A 17,549-nucleotide genomic window follows, 5' to 3' on the forward strand; every position below is an offset into this window, starting at 1 on the left:
CTGTACATCAACGCTGTTCCGGTTCCTGCCATTAAGTATATACAGAGGAACCTCGATTATCCCGTATTCGATTATGCAAATATCTGATTATGCGGCAAGATTGCAATGTCCTGATGCTCGGCTAAAATATGTGATCCAGCATTCGATTATCCAGGATTCAATTAACCAAACGAAATGTTCCCCACCCAGGTCCTTCGGATAATCAAGGTTCCGCTGTACTTATCCTTAGCATTTGATCTCCCAAAGTGTAGTACCCCACATTTATCCAGACTAAACTCCATCTGCCATTTCATGGTCCATATCTCCAACTGAATGATATCCCACTATATCTTTTGACAACATTATGCACAACTCTACCAATCTTTGTATCACCTGCAAACTTACTAACTCACCCATCTACAGTTTTGTCCAAGTCATATATATCGCAAACAGCAGAAGTCCGAATACAGATCCCTGTGAAATACCTTTTCCCTAATTATCCTCTTGTTTTTAATGTATGTTTAGAATGCCTTGGGATTCTCTTTAACCCTACTTGCCAAGATAATTTCATGGCCCCTTCTTGCTCTCCTAACTCCCTGCTTGAGTTCTCTCCTGCTTTATTTATATTCCTCACTGGCCGATTTTAGCTTTGTAAACTTTGCATACCTTTTTTCCTTTGACTGAATTCACAACTTCCCTCATTATCCAAGATTCCCTTACCTTGCCATCCCTGACCAACGTTATAGAACATAGAACAATACAGCACAGAACGGGCCCTTCGGCCCACGATGTTGTGCCGAACATTTGTCCTAGCTTAAGCACCTATCCATGTACCTATCCAATTGCCACTTAAAGGTCAACCAATGATTCTGACTCTGCCACTCCCACAGGCAGGGCATTCCATGTCCACACCACTCTCTGGGTGAAGAACCCACCCCTGACATCCCCCCCCCCCCCCCCCCCCAAATACCTTCCACCCTTCACCTTAAATTTATGCCCCCTTGTAACACTCTGTTGTACCTGGGGAAAAAGTCTCTGACTGTCTACTCTATCTATTCCCTGATCTTATAAATCTCGATCAAGTCATCCCTCATCCTTCGCCGTTCCAATGAGTAAAGGCCTAGCACTGTCAACCTATCCTCGTACGACCTATTCTCCATTCCAGGCAACAGCCTGGTAAATCTCCTCTGCACCCTCTCCAAAGCTTCCACATCTTTCCTAAAGTGAGGCGACCAGAACTGCACACAGTACTCCAAATGTGGCCTTACCAAGGTCCTGTAGAGCTGCAACGTCACCTCATGACTCTTGAATTCAATCCCTCTGCTAATGAACGCTAATACACCATTGGCCTTCTTACAAGCTGTATCCACCTGAGTGTCAACTTTCAAAGAGCTATGAACATAGACCCCAAGATCCCTCTGCTCCTCCACCTTACTAAGAACCCTACCGTTAACCCTGTATTCCACATTCTTATTTGTCCTTCCAAAATGGACAACCTCACACTTGACAGGGTTGAATTCCATCTGCTACTCCTCAGCCCAGCTCTGCATCATATCTAAGTCCCTTTGCAGCTGACAACAGCCCTCCTCACTATTCACAACTCCACCTATATTCGTATCATCTGCAAATTTACTGACCCACCCTTCGACTCCCTCTTCCAAGTCATTAATAAAAATTACTAACAGCAGAGGACCCTGAACTGATCCCTGCGGAACTCCACTTGTAACTGGGCTCCAGGCTGAATATTTACCATCTACCACCACTCTCTGACTTCGACCGGTTAGCCAGTTCTCTATCCAACTGGCCAAATTTCCCACTATCCCATGCCTCCTGACTATCCGCATAAGCCTACCATGGGGAACCTTATCAAATGCCGTACTAAAATCCATGTACACTACATCCACTGCTCTACCCTCATCCACATGCTTGGTCACCTCTTCAAAGAATTCAATAAGACTTGTAAGGCAAAACCTACCCCTCACAAATCCGTGCTGGCTGTCCCTAATCAAGCAGTGTCTTTCCAGATACTCATAAATCCTATTGCTCAGTACCCTTTCCATTACTTTGCCTACCACCGAAGTAAGACTAACTAACCTGTAATTCCCGGGGTTATCTCTATTCCCTTTTTTGAACAGGGGCACAACATTTGCCACTCTCCAGTCCCCTGATACCACCCCCGTTGATAGTGAAGACGAAAAGATCATTGCCAATGGCTCTGCAATTTCCTCTCTTGCTTCCCACATAACCCTAGGATATATCCCGTCAGGCCCGGGGGACTTGTCTATCCTCAAGCTTTTCAAAATGCCCAACACATCTTCCTTCCTAACAAGTATCTCTTCTAGCTTACCAGTCTGTTTCATACTCTCCTCTTCAACAATACGGTCCCGCTCATTTGTAAATACTGAAGAAAAGTACTCATTCAAGACCTCTCCTATCTCTTCTGACTCAATACACATTCTCCCACTACTGTCCTAGATCGGACCTACCCTCGTTCTCGTCATTCTCATGTTTCTCACATACGCATAAAAGGCCTTGGGGTTATCCTTGATCCTACCTGCCAAAGATTTTTCATGCCCTCTCAGCTGAAGAAAGTTATTAGGAGAGCTTCCTCCTGGCTATCCAGTATCCCTCCAAAGCTCTGTCTGAACCTTGTTTCCTCAACACTATGTAAGCCTCCTTACAAGACATTCAACCTCCTTCGTCAACCAAGGTTCCCTCACATAACCATCTCTTTCCTGCCTGACAGGTACATACATATCAAGGACACGTCGTATCTGTTCCTTGAAAAAGTTCCACATTTCAATGACATCCTTCCCTGACAGCCTATGCTCCCAACTTATGCTCCTCAGATCCTGTCTTGCAGCATCGTATTTACCCTTCCCCCAATTGTAAAACCTACCCTGTTGTACGCACCTATCTTTCTCCATAACCAAGGTGAAAGTCACAGAATTGTGGTCACCATCACCAAAATGCTCACCCACTAACAAGCCCGTCACTTGTTACCAAGCACCAAATCCAATATGGCCTCCCCTCTGGTCGGACAATCTACATACTGAGTTAGAAAAGCTTCCTGGACACATTGCACGAACACTGCCCCGTCCAATCTACTTGATCTAAAGAGCTTCCAATCCATATTTGGGAAGTTGAAATCGCCCATGACTACTACCCTGTGGCTTCTGCACCTTTCCAAAATCTGTTTCCCAATCTGTTTCTCCACATCTCTGCTGCTATTGGGGGGCCTATAGTAAACACCCAACAAGGTGACTGCTCCTAATGGAACATGCCAGTCCTGAACTCTGATTGGCAGGTCTTTAAAAAGGTTCCACATGTCCAATATGGACTTGCCCAAAACCAGCTCCTCCCAATGAGCATTCCCTAGTTCCTGCTTAATACTGATAGAATTTGCTCACTCACAGTTTAGTACCTTCCAGCAAGGTCCTGATTTATCCTTCTTTATGCCTATCTTAAAACTGAAAGGTCAGTCTCCTGGCCAGGCTTATTAGCCAATATATGGTCCAGTATGGCCCCTCCTCTCTCCACATACTGATTCAAGAAATTCTCTTGGATGCACTTAACAATTCAGCCTGTCTAAGTCTCTTGCTGAAAGGGAATCCCAGTCAACATTGGGGAAGTTAAAGTCACTCACAATACAACTCTGCTGTTCTTGCATCTTTCCATAATCTGCCTACATATTTGTTCCTCAGTGTCTCGGTTATGGGATCTATACGTATAATCCTAACTGGCATCTTATTTTGGAGCCCTACCCATATTGCCTCAGTGGATGAGCCAGGAGAAAGTGAGTAACTGCAGATGTTGGAGATCAGAGTCAACAGTGTGGTGCTGGAAAAGCGCACCAGATCAGGCAGTGTCCGAGGAGCAGGAGAATAGACGTTTCGGGCAAAAGCCCTTCATCAGGATTGAAGGGCTTTTGCCCGAAACATCGATTTTTCCTGCTTCTCAGATGCTGCCTGACCCTCAGTGGATGAGCCTCCAGTATGTCCTCAGTTCAGATGTGACATTCGCCCTGATTAGTAATGCAACTCTTCCACCTCTATTACCTTTCTCTCTACGTCATCTGAAGCAAAGAAACCCTGGAACACTGAGCAGCCAGGCTGTCCCCCATGCAACCAAGTCTCCGTAATGGCCACAACATTATCAACAGCAGCAGTGTGTACCGTCTACCAGAAGTACCACAGTAACTCACCAAAGCTGCCACGGCATTTGTATTTAGGTTATTGGTCAGTAAGTATGAATGATCAAGCTATCCTGGTGACAATTGCTCTATGTAATGGAAGACCAGTTCAGACCAGCTGACTGAATGCAATTGAACTAACACCCCTTTGGGTTACCCTAGCTGAGTAACTTGTGTTACCTCATCTATCACATAGTCCTTTATTGTTAACAAATGGTTGTGGTCTTTGCAGCTGAAACCAGGGCCCCTGGAGGAGACTTACATTGCAACGATCCTACGGGAAATACTTAAAGGTTTAGACTATCTGCACTCAGAACGAAAAATTCATCGAGATATTAAAGGTAAAAACACGACAGGAAATGGGATTGCTAACATGTTATTGAGAGTTAAGCAGAGCAGCAACTTTTTTTTTTGGATAATTATAACTTCTCTAAATTGATTTTCAAATTACTGCTTCAAAGAGGGAGTGGAAGGCAGACAGCCTTCCTCAGAATACTCCCGAAAGCAGGGAATTTGCACTGTCAGGAATTATTTTCTGATGTAGGGATTGGGAAGGGAAGATGTGTTTTTATCATACCTGAATGCCTCTAAAATGTGGCATGTTCTTGATTTTAGTATTACATCCTTGGGACTGTAGCACTCACTCAGTACCCCAGAGACATGTGAGCATACATTGTAATTCTGCTCCTGTAACTATGACCAATTGAGCAAAAGGAAGTGATAGACCCTATTGCAGAAGATAGTTGGAAAAGATGGTAGGACATTAGAGACACGATCCTCTTGTTAGGGGGAAGGAGGAGGCAACCTTGCTGTTTTCCATGCCCTCTTATATCCTCATCCTCCTGGGCATTCCACCCAACTCTGATCTGACACATTGGCTGCTGTTTACCCCGAGATTTGCTTAAACAAAAGATACTAATGGACTAGGTCAGTGAGGAAAGTATTCAGAGTGGCTGGGGTGGCAGGCTCAAAGAGCTGAGCTGAAGTGCTTGGCCAAGCAAAATAGAGGAAGGTCATACAAACCTAAGCTGTGCTAAACCTGACCCCAGAGCACTTGACGATGAAGCGGAAAGTGAAAAATCCCTGTTCCTTATTCGAGCATTCCTTGCACATGGTTGGAACTTGACCACACTTCATTAATTTTCTCATTAAGGTAGACGTTGTGACACCATGCTGAGCAAAGAATCATGACCTCCTGCCCCTTGATTTGTTTAAGCCCCTGCTCCAGCTCCAGTTTATTTTTAATCTCTAAAGGATATGCATTATTTGAAATATAATAAAAACCTGACAAGGTGGTAATTTATCTTTCCCCACGACTGAGATTCTTCAACTCAATGAGCACAGAAATAATCACTTCTTATCAGGTTTCTTTTAGAAAGGATGGATGAATGTATTTCGCACGTATGCTTATTTGCTCAGATTTTAACGGGGACAGGAATGGAAAAAGAAATGACTACTGAACAATCTTGCGTATTTATTTTCCCTTTGTGATTTCTGAGTTTTTTTGACTGACCACCTGGCTACTGTTGTGGATTTATATACTCATAGATAGAATTCACCAGCCTGAAATTTTTAATTCCTTACCTTTTCCACTCATATTTCAGCCTCTTAAGACCCTTTTAACATCCTTTCCTTGAATCCTGCTTCATACCCACCCAACCTCCTAGAACGTGCTCTCATTTTCACAGTGTCTCAAGCAGCAGTACAGTAGCTGCCTGAGAGAACAATTAATTTTAATGTTCTGTTTGTCCTATCTCCTCAGCTGCTAATGTATTACTGTCAGAGCAAGGCGACGTGAAGCTTGCAGACTTCGGGGTAGCCGGGCAATTAACAGACACACAGATAAAGAGAAACACGTTTGTAGGAACACCCTTCTGGATGGCACCAGAAGTCATCAAGCAGTCTGCGTACGACTTCAAGGTGAGTGAGCAAACACACACACGTCAGTCTCTGCAGATTTGTGTGTCACGTCTTGATCCATTGCCGTTCACATTCAGCCAAACACTCACCTGCAGCATACTTAGACTTTAAACTATAGAATGGACCTGAAGCAGAATTTAATGTCTGCCATTCTGAACTGTGGTATGGTTAGGGTCCCTCTAATATCACAGTGGAAATGTCCCTACTCCAGGACCTGTCGGCCTGGGTTCAAGTCCCAGCTGCTCCAGAGGTGTGTAATATCACCTCCGAACACATTGTTTAGAAGAATAATTTAAAAATAGGTGGAAATACCATTCCAATAAACATTTTGACAGTATCAATTCCAATTCCTCAATCTCCTTAAACCCGCTTGGTGGATGACCTGGGAATAAACTGGGACTACAACTGTTTACAGTAACTTAGAGAAAGGAAGCAAATGTACTGTTACCAAATTTGCAGGTGACACAAAATTTGGTGGAAAGGCAAGTTGCAAGAGGGATGCAGGCAGTTTACAGATAGATACTGATGGGTTAGTAAGTGGGCAAAATGTTGGTACATGGAGTAGATACTGATGGGTTAGTAAGTGGGCACAATGTTGGTACATGGAGTATAATGTGGAAAAATGTAAAGTTGTTTGTTTTGGAAGAGAACGAAAGATTAGCATATTATTTAAATAGGGAAAAACTGCAGAAAGCAGCAACACAATGAGTACCTGAGGGACTCGTGCATGAAACACAAAGGTAGCAAACAGGTGCAGCTGGTAATCAGGAAGGCTAATGGATTGTTAGCCTTTATTTCAAGGGAGATGGAGTATTAGAGTAGGAAAGTATTACTGTAACTGTACAAGTTGCTGATGAGACCACATCTGAAGTACTGTGACCACTTTTGGGTCCCCTTGATTAAGGAAAGATATTTCATTGGACACAGTTCAGAGCAGGTTCAGTAGGGTCATCCTGACCTGAAGAGATTGCCTTATGGGCAAAGATTAAACAGGTTGGGATTGTACTCACTGGAGCTTCGAGTGAAAGGTGAGCTCATTGAAACATATAGGATTCTAAAGGGGTTTGGCAGGGTAAATGCTGAGGGGATATATACCCTCATGGAAGAATCTAAGACCAGAGGCTATAGTCACAGAATTAAGGGGTTCCAAGGTAAGATTGAGATTATAGTTAGTTCGGCTATAACATGGTAGTTCTGTTCTCGTGTGATCCAATGTTATAAGAAAATCGTGTAATAGCAGCACCATTTAAACTAATGGCTCTGGAATCGCATTATAACCAGTACATGCTTTAAAAGTTCACCTTTCAAAACAGTGTCTGCAAGTCATCAATCACGTTATAGTGAATTTGCATTAATGAAACGCGCATAGTAGCAGAACGACCTGTATTTGGAGCTCCCAGCCACAGATAAAATATTGGGGAAGAGTCCTTGACAGATTCTTGATCAGCAGGGAATCAAAGGTTTTGAGGAAATGCAGGAAAATGGACATGAGGCATTTCGGTCAGATCAGCCACAATCCTATTGAATGGTGGAGCAAACTCACTGGGCTGAATGGCAAATTTCTATTTCTTCTGGTATTTTCTCATTTTCATTCACTCATGGCATGCAGGTATCACTGTGGCTGGGCTAGCATTAATGAAATGTCCACCCCTAATTGCCCTTGAGAAGTGGTCGTGAGCTGCTTTCTTGAGCCACTGCAGTCCACCTGCTGTAGGATGACCCACAATGCAGTTAGGGAGGGAAATCAAGCAGTCCAACTGTGAAAAGTGAGGGAATGGTGATATATTACCAAGTCAGAATGGTGAGTGGCTTAAAGGGAACTTGCAGGTGGTCGTCTTCCCATGTATTTGCTGCCCTTGTCCTTCCAGATGGAAGTAGTTGTGAATTTGAAAGGTGCTACCTAATGATCTTTGGTGAATTTCTGCAGTGCGCCTTGTACATACTGCTACTGAGCATCAGTGCTGAAGTGAGTGGGTGCATGTTAATGTGGTGCCAATCAAGCAGGTTGTGTCCTGGATGGTGTCAAGCTTAAATGTAATTGGAGCTGCACCCATCCAGACAAGTGGTGGGGGGGGGGGGGGGGGGGGCGGGGTACTCCATCACACTCCTGACCTGCATCTCTTAGATGGTGGACTGGCTTTGGGGAGTCAAGAACTGAGTTACTCACTGCAATATTCCTAGCCTCTGATCTGCTTTTGTAGCCACTGTGTTGATGTGGCAAATCCAGTTAAGTTTCTGGTCAATGGTACCCCCAGGATGTTGACAATGATGGTAACACCATTGAATGTCAAGGAGAGATGGTTAGATTGTCTGTTATTGGACATGGTCATTGCCAGGCATTTGTGTTGTGTATGTCACTTGCCACTTACCAGTCTAAGCCTGCATATTGTCCAAATCTTTTTGCCTTTAAACATGGACTGCTTCACAATCTGAGGTTATCAGAAATATGTTGTGAAACTTGGAAGGATCCAGAAACGATTTACAAGGATGTTGCCAGGGTTGGAGGATTTGAGCTATAGAGAGAGGTTGAACAGGCTGGGCTGTTTTCCCTGGAGCATCAAAGGCTGAGGGGAGACCTCAGAGCTTTATGAAATCATGAAGGGCATGGATAGAATAAATAGACAAAATCTTTTCTCTGGGGAGGGGGAGTCCAGATCTAGAGGGCATAGGTTTTGAGTGATATAAAAGGGACCTAAGGGGCAACTTTTTCATGCAGTGGGTGATGCATGTATGGAATGAGCTGCCAGAGGAAATGATGGAGGCTGGTACAATTGCAATATTTGAAAGGCATGCAGGCCAAGAGCTGGCAAATGGGGCTAGATTAGGTTAGGATATCTGGTTGGCATGGATGAGTTGGACCAAAGGGTCTGTTTCCACGCTGTACATCTCCATGACTGAGTGACGAATGGTGGTGAATATTGTGCAATCATTGGCAAACATCCCCAATTCTGACCTTATGATGGAGGGAAGATCATTGATGAAGCAGCTAATGAAGGTTAGGCCTAAGATACTACAGTGAGGATCTCCTGCGGAGACGTCTTTGGGCTGAGATGAGTGATATCCAACTACCACAGCCATCTTCCTATGTATGACTCCAGGTATGACTCCAACCAGCAGGCATTTTGCCTCTGATAACTATTGATTGCGGTTTTGCTAGGACTCCTTGATGCCACTCTTGGTTGAATTTGGCCTTGATCTCAAGGACTGTCACGCTGTCCTCACCCCTGGAATTCAGACCCTTGATTCAGACATGAGCATAAGATGTAATGAGGTCAGGAGCTGAGTGGGCCTGGTAGAACCCAAACTGAGCATCAGTGAGCAGGCTGTCACTGAGTGGTGTGATGACATATTCTGTCACTTTACTAATGATGAAGAGTAGACTAATGGGATGGTAATTTGCCAGTTTGGATTTGTTCCAATTTTTGTGTCCAGGCGAATTTCCACATTGTCAGGGAGATGCCAGTGTTGTAACTGTACAGAAAGAGCTTGGCCAGGGGAGAACAGCAAGTTCTGAAGTGCAAGTTTTCAGTACTGTTTTCAGTGCCCAAAGCCTGTGCAATATCCAATGCCTCCAATTATTTCTTGGTATCACATGGAGTGAGTCGAACTGGCTGAAGATTTTGGTTTCTGTGATGTTGAGGACTATTGGAGGAGGCCGAGATGGATCATCCATTCAGCACTACTTGATGAAGATTACTATGAATGCTTAAGCCTTAACCTTTGCACTGATGTGTTGTGCTCTTTCATCATTGATATTTGTGGAGTCTTCTTCTCCAATGACTTCACAATTCCCAACTGGTGTGGCAGGACTGTAGAGCTTAGATCTGATTGCTTAGTACTGTCTATTACTTGCTGCTTATGCTGTTTGGCATGCAAGTAATCCTGTTTGGTAGCTTCACCAGGTTGGCATCTCATTTTTAGGAAGCTTGGTGCTGCTCATGGCATGTCCTCTTGCAATTTCCATTAAACCAGAATTGATTATATTGGTTGAGTGGGAATATGCCAGGCCTTGAGGTTGCAGATTGTGCTGGATTACCATTCTACCACCATTGATGCCTCTTAGCACCTTATGGGTGCCCAGTCTTGAGTTGCTAGATCTGTTTGAAGTCTGTCCCATTTAGCACGGTGACAGTGCCACACAACACCATGGGAGGTGTTCTCAGTGGGAAGGTGGGACTTCATTTCAACAAAGACTGTACCATGGTGTGTCTTACTGGCACTATCATGGGCAGGTGCATCTGCAGCCAGCAGATAGGAGAGGATGAGGTCAAGTATGTTTTTCTCTCTCATTCCTTTACCATCTATCTGGCAGCTATTTTCTTCCGGGCCTGACCAGCTCGATCAGTGGTGCAGCTACCAAATCTCTCTTGGTGATGGACATTGAAATCCCCCCACCCACCCAGAAAACATTTTGCACCTTTGCTATCCTCCGTGCTTTCTTCAAGTGATATTCAACATGGAGTTCTGGTTCATCAGCTGAGGGAAGATACTGCATGGTAACCAGCAGGAATTTTCCTTGCCTGTGTGTAACCTGATATCATGAGATTTTGAGGTCCAGAATCAATGTTGAGGGCTCCCAGGGCAACTCTATTCTGACTGTATCTCACTATGCCAACACCTCTGCTGGATCTGTCCTACAAGTGGGACAGGACATATCCAGGGATGGTGCTGGTGGTGTCTCGGACATTGTCCGTAAGGAATGATTGTAAGTGTGACTATATAAGGCTGTTGCTTGACCACCCTGAGACACAGCCTAATTTTGACACCATCCCTTATTGTCTTAACTGGTCTGTTAAAATTGTACTGATTAAGGGCAGAAAGGGACTGATGTTAGATGCATTCATTCTATTTTTTGAACCTGCGTTTAAAGGAAAGTTCTGCCTGACATCCAGGATTTGTTTTACTTGGATTAGTGTTGGCGTGTAGATATCCAGAAAGAGAGAACTGCAAACATTTGCTTATTGAAGAAAGTTCAGGGCCTTCAGAAAGGCAATGTAGTCTGTCAGGTCAGTTCCAAAGTGCAAAAAAAACCATGCTCATTTTGTACCTCAGCATTCCTCAGCCAGTGTCCACTCGTTGATGTTTACACTTAGCACTGCTGCCAGCCTGTGCTTCCTCTTACATAAGTCGTAGTCCACTTGCCATGTTCGCGACCTTTTATGTGGCATGCTTAGATCCAAATTATTCCATTTTCCTGTTAAATTTGCTCTTGTTGGCATCCTGCACACTTCAGTTCCCAGTTCCAATTGTGTTTCCTCTTAGCCCAGAAGTCAGATAATAAATATCAAATTAGTCACTCTTCAGTAGACTATCTGTCTGTAGTTCGCTGACTGAAATTGTATGGTTCCACACTAATAATTTTTCTAAACTGAGGATCACTCCTTGAGTAATTCCTTGCCACTACCAGACTTTCTATGGCCCTACTAATTGAAGAAAAAGTGCCAAGACATTCCATGGAAGTATTTGCCTTATCCTGCCTATTCATTCTAAGATTGTCTTTAGTTTTTTCAGTGTTCATCCATGCTGTACATAAGCTCAGAAATCTGTAGCCCCAGACATATTTCTTATCTACAGCCAGCACAATGTATTTTTCAGTCTAAATTCCTTGCCCAATTTCATCATTAAATTTGTCAATACTAAATAATAATTGACCTTGTACAACCTATCTGTTCACCTTCTCTACTTTGTCCCCCTTTTACCAGTTTGGTATCCATAAGTAAATCCCCACGCCTTAGGATAAAAACCAACCAGTCATTTAAAACAGATTCTTTAAGCAGAACTGAGTCAGCCCAGCATAATAAGCTGTGTGCAGTCTTCTGATCTCTCGAATAATGGGAACCACCCAGTAGAGCTCTGACCCTTCACCCATGGGTCATGGATTTTAATGTAACTCGATTGAGCTAAAATCCTAATACTGTGAAGCCACTTTATTAACTTCGGTGTTCTGTAACCCTCATTTGCGAACAGCCAGCTTGCATGTCCTATCTTTCAGTGACCTAAAATTCAATTTCTGTTCTTGCACATCTGTTTCTTTCAGCCCACCACTCCTCTTCTTGTTTATGCATTTATTCATGTGTTTATTTTTCTCTCTGCTTTTGACTATCTGTGGTCTCACTTCCACAGATGCTTTTTCTGTATTCTGTTTTTCACATTTTTGTTCCTCTGCGATGTTTCTCACTTTCTCAATTCCCTGTAACTGTGTTAATCTATTGAGCTTGTAATGCCATATTTTAACTAGGTCAGAATAAAAGTTCCTTCCTGTACTTCTGGAGTTGATTGAAACGAGCAGGAGTTTCAAAACGGCTTATCTCTAAATAAATGTGGGAGCGTGAAACTGAACAAAACCTTCCTCACAATTAAGGAGTTTTTTTTTTGTAAGTCATGAGAAAGGAACAATAATAATTCAGGAGAGCTAAAGGAGCTCGCATCCTGTTGGCTTAGTCACACAATTATTAGTGCTTCTGGCCAGAGCTTAGATTCATCTGATAGCAACAAGTAGAAAGGAATAGGAGTAGTGACCAAAGCATGCTCGTCACAATTAGCAGTGACTGTGTCTGAAAGTAGGAGCGTATACTGAGAATTAGTGTGTGGCATTGAGCTTGGCACTTGACAAAGGTGCACCTAATGTGGAAATGTAATGGCTGCTAGGTATTGTTGCAGCAGCAAGCCAGGATGACAGTGTTGAAAAATGTGTTGCTGGAAAAGCACAGCAGGTCAGGCAGCATTACATAAGCCCTTCTTCAGGAAGGCTTATGCCTGAAACATCGATTCTCCTGTTCCTTTGATGCTGCCTGCCCTGCTGCGCTTTTCCAGCAACACATTTTTCAGCTCTGATCTCCAGCATCTGCAGTCTTCACTTTCTCCTTCCTGAATGACAGTGTGCAGATTTGAAATCCTGCACTGCCGTGAGGTCTCCCTCACAAATGAGGATAATTGCCAATTTTATAGATGCATTACAGAAAGCATCCTATCTGGCCTGCATCACTGCATGGTTTAGCAACTGCTGTTCCCAGGACTGCAAGAAAATACAGAGAGTCGTGAACATAGCCCATCCATCACGCAAAACCAACCTTCATCCATTGACTCCATCTATACTTTCCGTGCCTCAGGAAAGCAACCAACATAATCAAAACCCCTCCCATCCCGATTATACTCTGTGTCTCCCCCTCCCTCTCTCTGTGTGTCTCCCTCTCTCTGTGTGTCTCCCTCCTTCAGATTCACATTGTAGAAGCCTAAGATGTAGCAAAAGAAAGCCATATAACTGATTTGAGTAATCAGAGAGAGAATGGCTGATCTGATGATCCTTGACTCCACTTTCCTGCCTTCCCCTATAACCCTTGATTCCCTTATTGATTAAAAAGGTGTCTATCTCAGCCTTAAATATAATAATGATCTAACCTCCATTGCCCTCTAAGAGAGAGAATTCCACAGATTCGCACTCCTCTCAGAAGAAATTCCTCCTCCTCTCTTGTGTTAATTGGTTCCTGATTCTGAGATTATATGCAATAGTGCTAGACTCTCCCACAAGGGAAATAACTTCTGCGAATTTAACTGTAAAGGTTTCTAAGGACTTTGCTTGTTTCAAGAATGTCACCTCTCATTCGTCTATTCTGTGTGTGCAGGGCCAATCTCCTCTACCTCTCCTCATAAGAAGTCCCTCCATATCCCTATCGACCTCTCTGGGCTGCCTCTAATGCAGGTTTGCTTCTCCTTAGTTAAGGGATCCAAATATCTTCTCAATATTCAAGGTGTGATCCAACAAATACCTTGTACAGTTTTCACTATATTTTCCTATTTTTATACTCTATTCCCTTTGAAGTAAAGGCCAACATTACATTTGCCTTCTCCATTACTGCTCAACCTCTGTGATTTAAGAAAAAGTTGGGGGCCAGGGGGGTGTTAGTGTTGCTGAACAAAGAGACTTTCAGTGCAGGTTCATAGTTGCTTGAAAGTGGAGTCTCAGGTAAATAGGATACTGAAGAAGGCTTTTAGTATGTTTTCTTTTATTGGTCAGAGCATTGAGTGCAGGAGTTAGAAGGTCATGTTGCGGCTGTACAGGACATTGGTTAGGCTACATTTGGTCTATTGTATTCAATTCTGGTCTCCTTGCTATCGGAAGGATGTTGTGAAACTTGAAAGAGCTCAGAAGAGATTTACAAGGATGTTGCCAGGATTGAAGGGTTTGAGCTATTGGAACAGGCTGAATAGGCTGGGACTGCTTTCCCTGGAGCATTGGAGGCTGAGGGGTGACCTTTATAGAGGTTAATAAAATCATAAGGGGCATGAAGAGGATAAATAGACAAGCTCTTTTCCCTGGTTTGGGGGCATCGAGAACTCGAGGGCAAAGGTTTAAGGTGAGAGGGGAAAGGTTTAAAAAGATCCTAAGGGACGAATTGTTCACGTAACGTGTAGTGTATCTATGGAATGAGCCGCCAGAAGAAATGGTGGAGGCTGGTACAGTTACAACATTTAAAAGGTATCTGGATGGCTATATGAATAGGAAGGGTTTAGAGGGATTGCTAGCAAATGGGACTAGATTGGGTTGGGATATCTGGTTGGCATGGACAAGTTGGACTGAAGGGTGTATTTCCGTGCTGTACATCTCTATGACGGCCAAATCCCTCTGTGTTTTATCTTTCAGCAGTTCTTTCCCATTTAAGTGATATTCAGCTCCTCTCAGTTCCCCTTCGTTGTCCACTAGACCTCCAATCTGCAAACTTACTAAGTACCTCTTATGCTCGCAGCCAAATCATTTATGTAAATGATAAAAAGTAGAGGACCCAGCACCGATCCTTGTGGCACTCCACTGGTCACAGGCCTCCAGTCTGAAAATCAACCCTCCACCACCACCCTCTGTCTTCTATCTTTGAGCCAGTTCTGTATCCAAATGGCTATTTCTCCCTGTATTCCTTGAAATCTAACCTTGCTAATCAGTCTCCCATGGGGAACCTTGTCAAATGCCTTACTGAAGTCCAAATGGATCACATCTACTGCTCTGCCCTCTTCAATCTTTTTTGTTACTTCTTCAAAACACTCATTCAAATTAGGCCACTGTTGAAATACTGCGTGCAGTTCTGGTCTCCTTCCTATCAGAAAGATGTGAAACTTGAAAGGGTTCAGAAAAGATTTACAAGGATGTTGCCAGGGTTGGAGGATTTGAGCTACAGGGAGAGGCTGAACAGGCTGGGGCTGTTTTCCCTGGAGCATCGGAGGCTAAGGGGTGACCTTATAGAGGTTTACAAAATCATGAGGGGCATGGATAGGATAAATAGACAAAGTCTTTCCCCTGGGGTGGGGAGTCCAGAGCTAGAGGGCATACGTTTAGGGTGAGGGAAATGTTATAAAAGAGACCTAAGGGGCAACTTTTTCACACCGAGAGTGGTACGTGTATGGAATGAGCTGCCAGAGGATGTGTTGGAGGCTGGTACAATTGCAACATTTTACGAGGCATTTGGATGGGTATATGAATAGGAAGGGTTTGGAGGGATATGGGCCAGGTGCTGGCAGGTGGGACTAGATTGGGTTGGGATATCTGGTCGGCATGGACGGGTTGGACCGAAGGGTCTGTTTCCATGCTGTACATCTCTATGATTCTATGATAATGAAGATGATACAGAGTATTTATTCAACTCCCCTGATATTTCCTGATTCCTCCATTATTATTTATGGGCGGCACGGTGGCACAGTGGTTAGCACTACTGCCTCACAGCGTCAGAGACCCAGGTTCAATTCCCGCCTCGGGCAACTGTCTGTGTGGAGTTTGCACATTCTCCCCATGTCTACGTGGGTTTCCTCTGAATGCTCCGGTTTCCTCCCACAGTCCAAAAATGTGCAGGGTAGGTGAATTGGCCATGCTAAATTACCCGTAGTGTTAGGTGAAGGGAAATGTAGGGGAATAGGTCCGGGTGGGTTGCTCTTCAGGAGGTCGGTGTGGACTTGTTGGGCCGAAGGGCTTGTTTCCACACTGTAAGTAATCTAATCTAATCAATATTTCTCCAGCCTCATTCTGTAAAGGGCCTACGTTCACTTTCACCTCAATTTTTCTATACTTACAGAAGCTCTTGTTCTCTGTCTTATTGTCTGCAAATTTACCCTCAAATTTTATCTCCTTTCATTATGGAGCTCTTTTGTTGGTTTTTAAAATTTTCCAATCATCTGCCTGACCAGTAACTTTGCCATACACTAATACTGTACATACTCATGTATAGGTTGAATTTTGAAGACTGTGTTTTAACCTGAAATTAGGGGTTGACTTGTATGTGAGGTATTGTTTTTGAGGGGATGAATATTTATCTGTAAAATGGGAAATTTACCATCCCGGCAGTCCCCTGTTCCCTGGTTCTGGAACGTTCCCTGTAATATGTTCAGGCCGTGGTAAACTGCGGGTAACTGGAACCAACTCCATGGATATGGCGGTCACCCCGCGCTGTCATACCGTTCCAGTAATTGTGAAAACCTGGAAAGGAACATGATGGCTGGCAGACTGCAATGCTGGAGCAGAGCACAGTGGGCAGGCACGCTGGCTCATAAATGTTGATCTGTAACTGTGAAGAACTAGGGTCGACTTACACATCGGATATATGAAAAATGCAAGATTTTTGGCCAAAAATAAGGGGCCGATTTATGCATTAGATCAACCTAAACACACGTATATACGTTATTTTTTTTCTTTTCATTTGATGCTATCCTTAACTTCCTCTGGTTAATTGCAATGGAGGCAAATGCAGGAATTCTTTTGAAAACTTGGGGCTTGTATTAAGGTAAAGTTTCTCATTCTCTGACTTGTTTATTTTCAGGCAGATATCTGGTCCCTTGGAATAACTGCAATTGAATTAGCAAAAGGAGAACCCCCTAATTCAGAACTGCATCCTATGCGAGTTCTTTTCCTGATTCCCAAGAACAACCCCCCAACTCTGGAAGGAAACCACAGCAAGCCCTTCAAAGAGTTTGTTGAGGCCTGCTTAAACAAGGATCCCAAATTCGTAAGTAGAAGATATTGCTTTGTTTCGGGTTATATGCACCAAACGAGCTTTCAGTGCTGCTGTTGCTGTTTTAGAGGAGGAAATCACATCTGAAGTGAGGTTGTGAAGCCACCTTGCTCACAGCAAGCCCTGATGTACAGCAGTGAGGTAAATGGCATGGTAATGTTTAGTGCATTCATCAAGACTAAAATAATGGCTCAGACATGTGGGGGATATTGTTTGCTGCTCTCCACATCTTCCCAAGAAGGTGGACTGTTCGAACAAACTCAATTTAATATCCGCTGTGAAAGACGGGCAATCCAACAATGCAACATACTCGCAATGTTACACAAGTGTCAGACTAGATCACGAATAGACAATTGATATGACATGGATCCATAAGCTTTTAACTTTGAGACAAGAATGTTACTATTCATCCAGGAACGACAGCAAGAAATGTTAAACAGAGGTCATGAATAAAGATGTACTTGAACGGT

The 17,549-nt window shown here is 43.6% G+C and overlaps 1 protein-coding gene across 1 annotated transcript in view; it reads left to right on the forward strand.

Annotated features, from left to right (window-relative positions):
• Positions 1 to 17,549, forward strand: part of stk25b (serine/threonine kinase 25b) — a 95,842-nt gene that overhangs the window by 61,062 nt on the left and 17,231 nt on the right. The window contains exons 4-6 of the mRNA XM_060834976.1: positions 4,404 to 4,512; positions 5,934 to 6,091; positions 16,888 to 17,073. Of these exons, the coding sequence (XP_060690959.1) occupies positions 4,404 to 4,512; positions 5,934 to 6,091; positions 16,888 to 17,073 (453 nt within the window). The remainder of the gene's footprint in view (positions 1 to 4,403; positions 4,513 to 5,933; positions 6,092 to 16,887; positions 17,074 to 17,549) is intronic.

The sequence above is a fragment of the Hemiscyllium ocellatum genome, chromosome 13 (genome assembly GCF_020745735.1).
Source record: "Hemiscyllium ocellatum isolate sHemOce1 chromosome 13, sHemOce1.pat.X.cur, whole genome shotgun sequence".
Taxonomy (NCBI): domain Eukaryota; kingdom Metazoa; phylum Chordata; class Chondrichthyes; order Orectolobiformes; family Hemiscylliidae; genus Hemiscyllium; species Hemiscyllium ocellatum.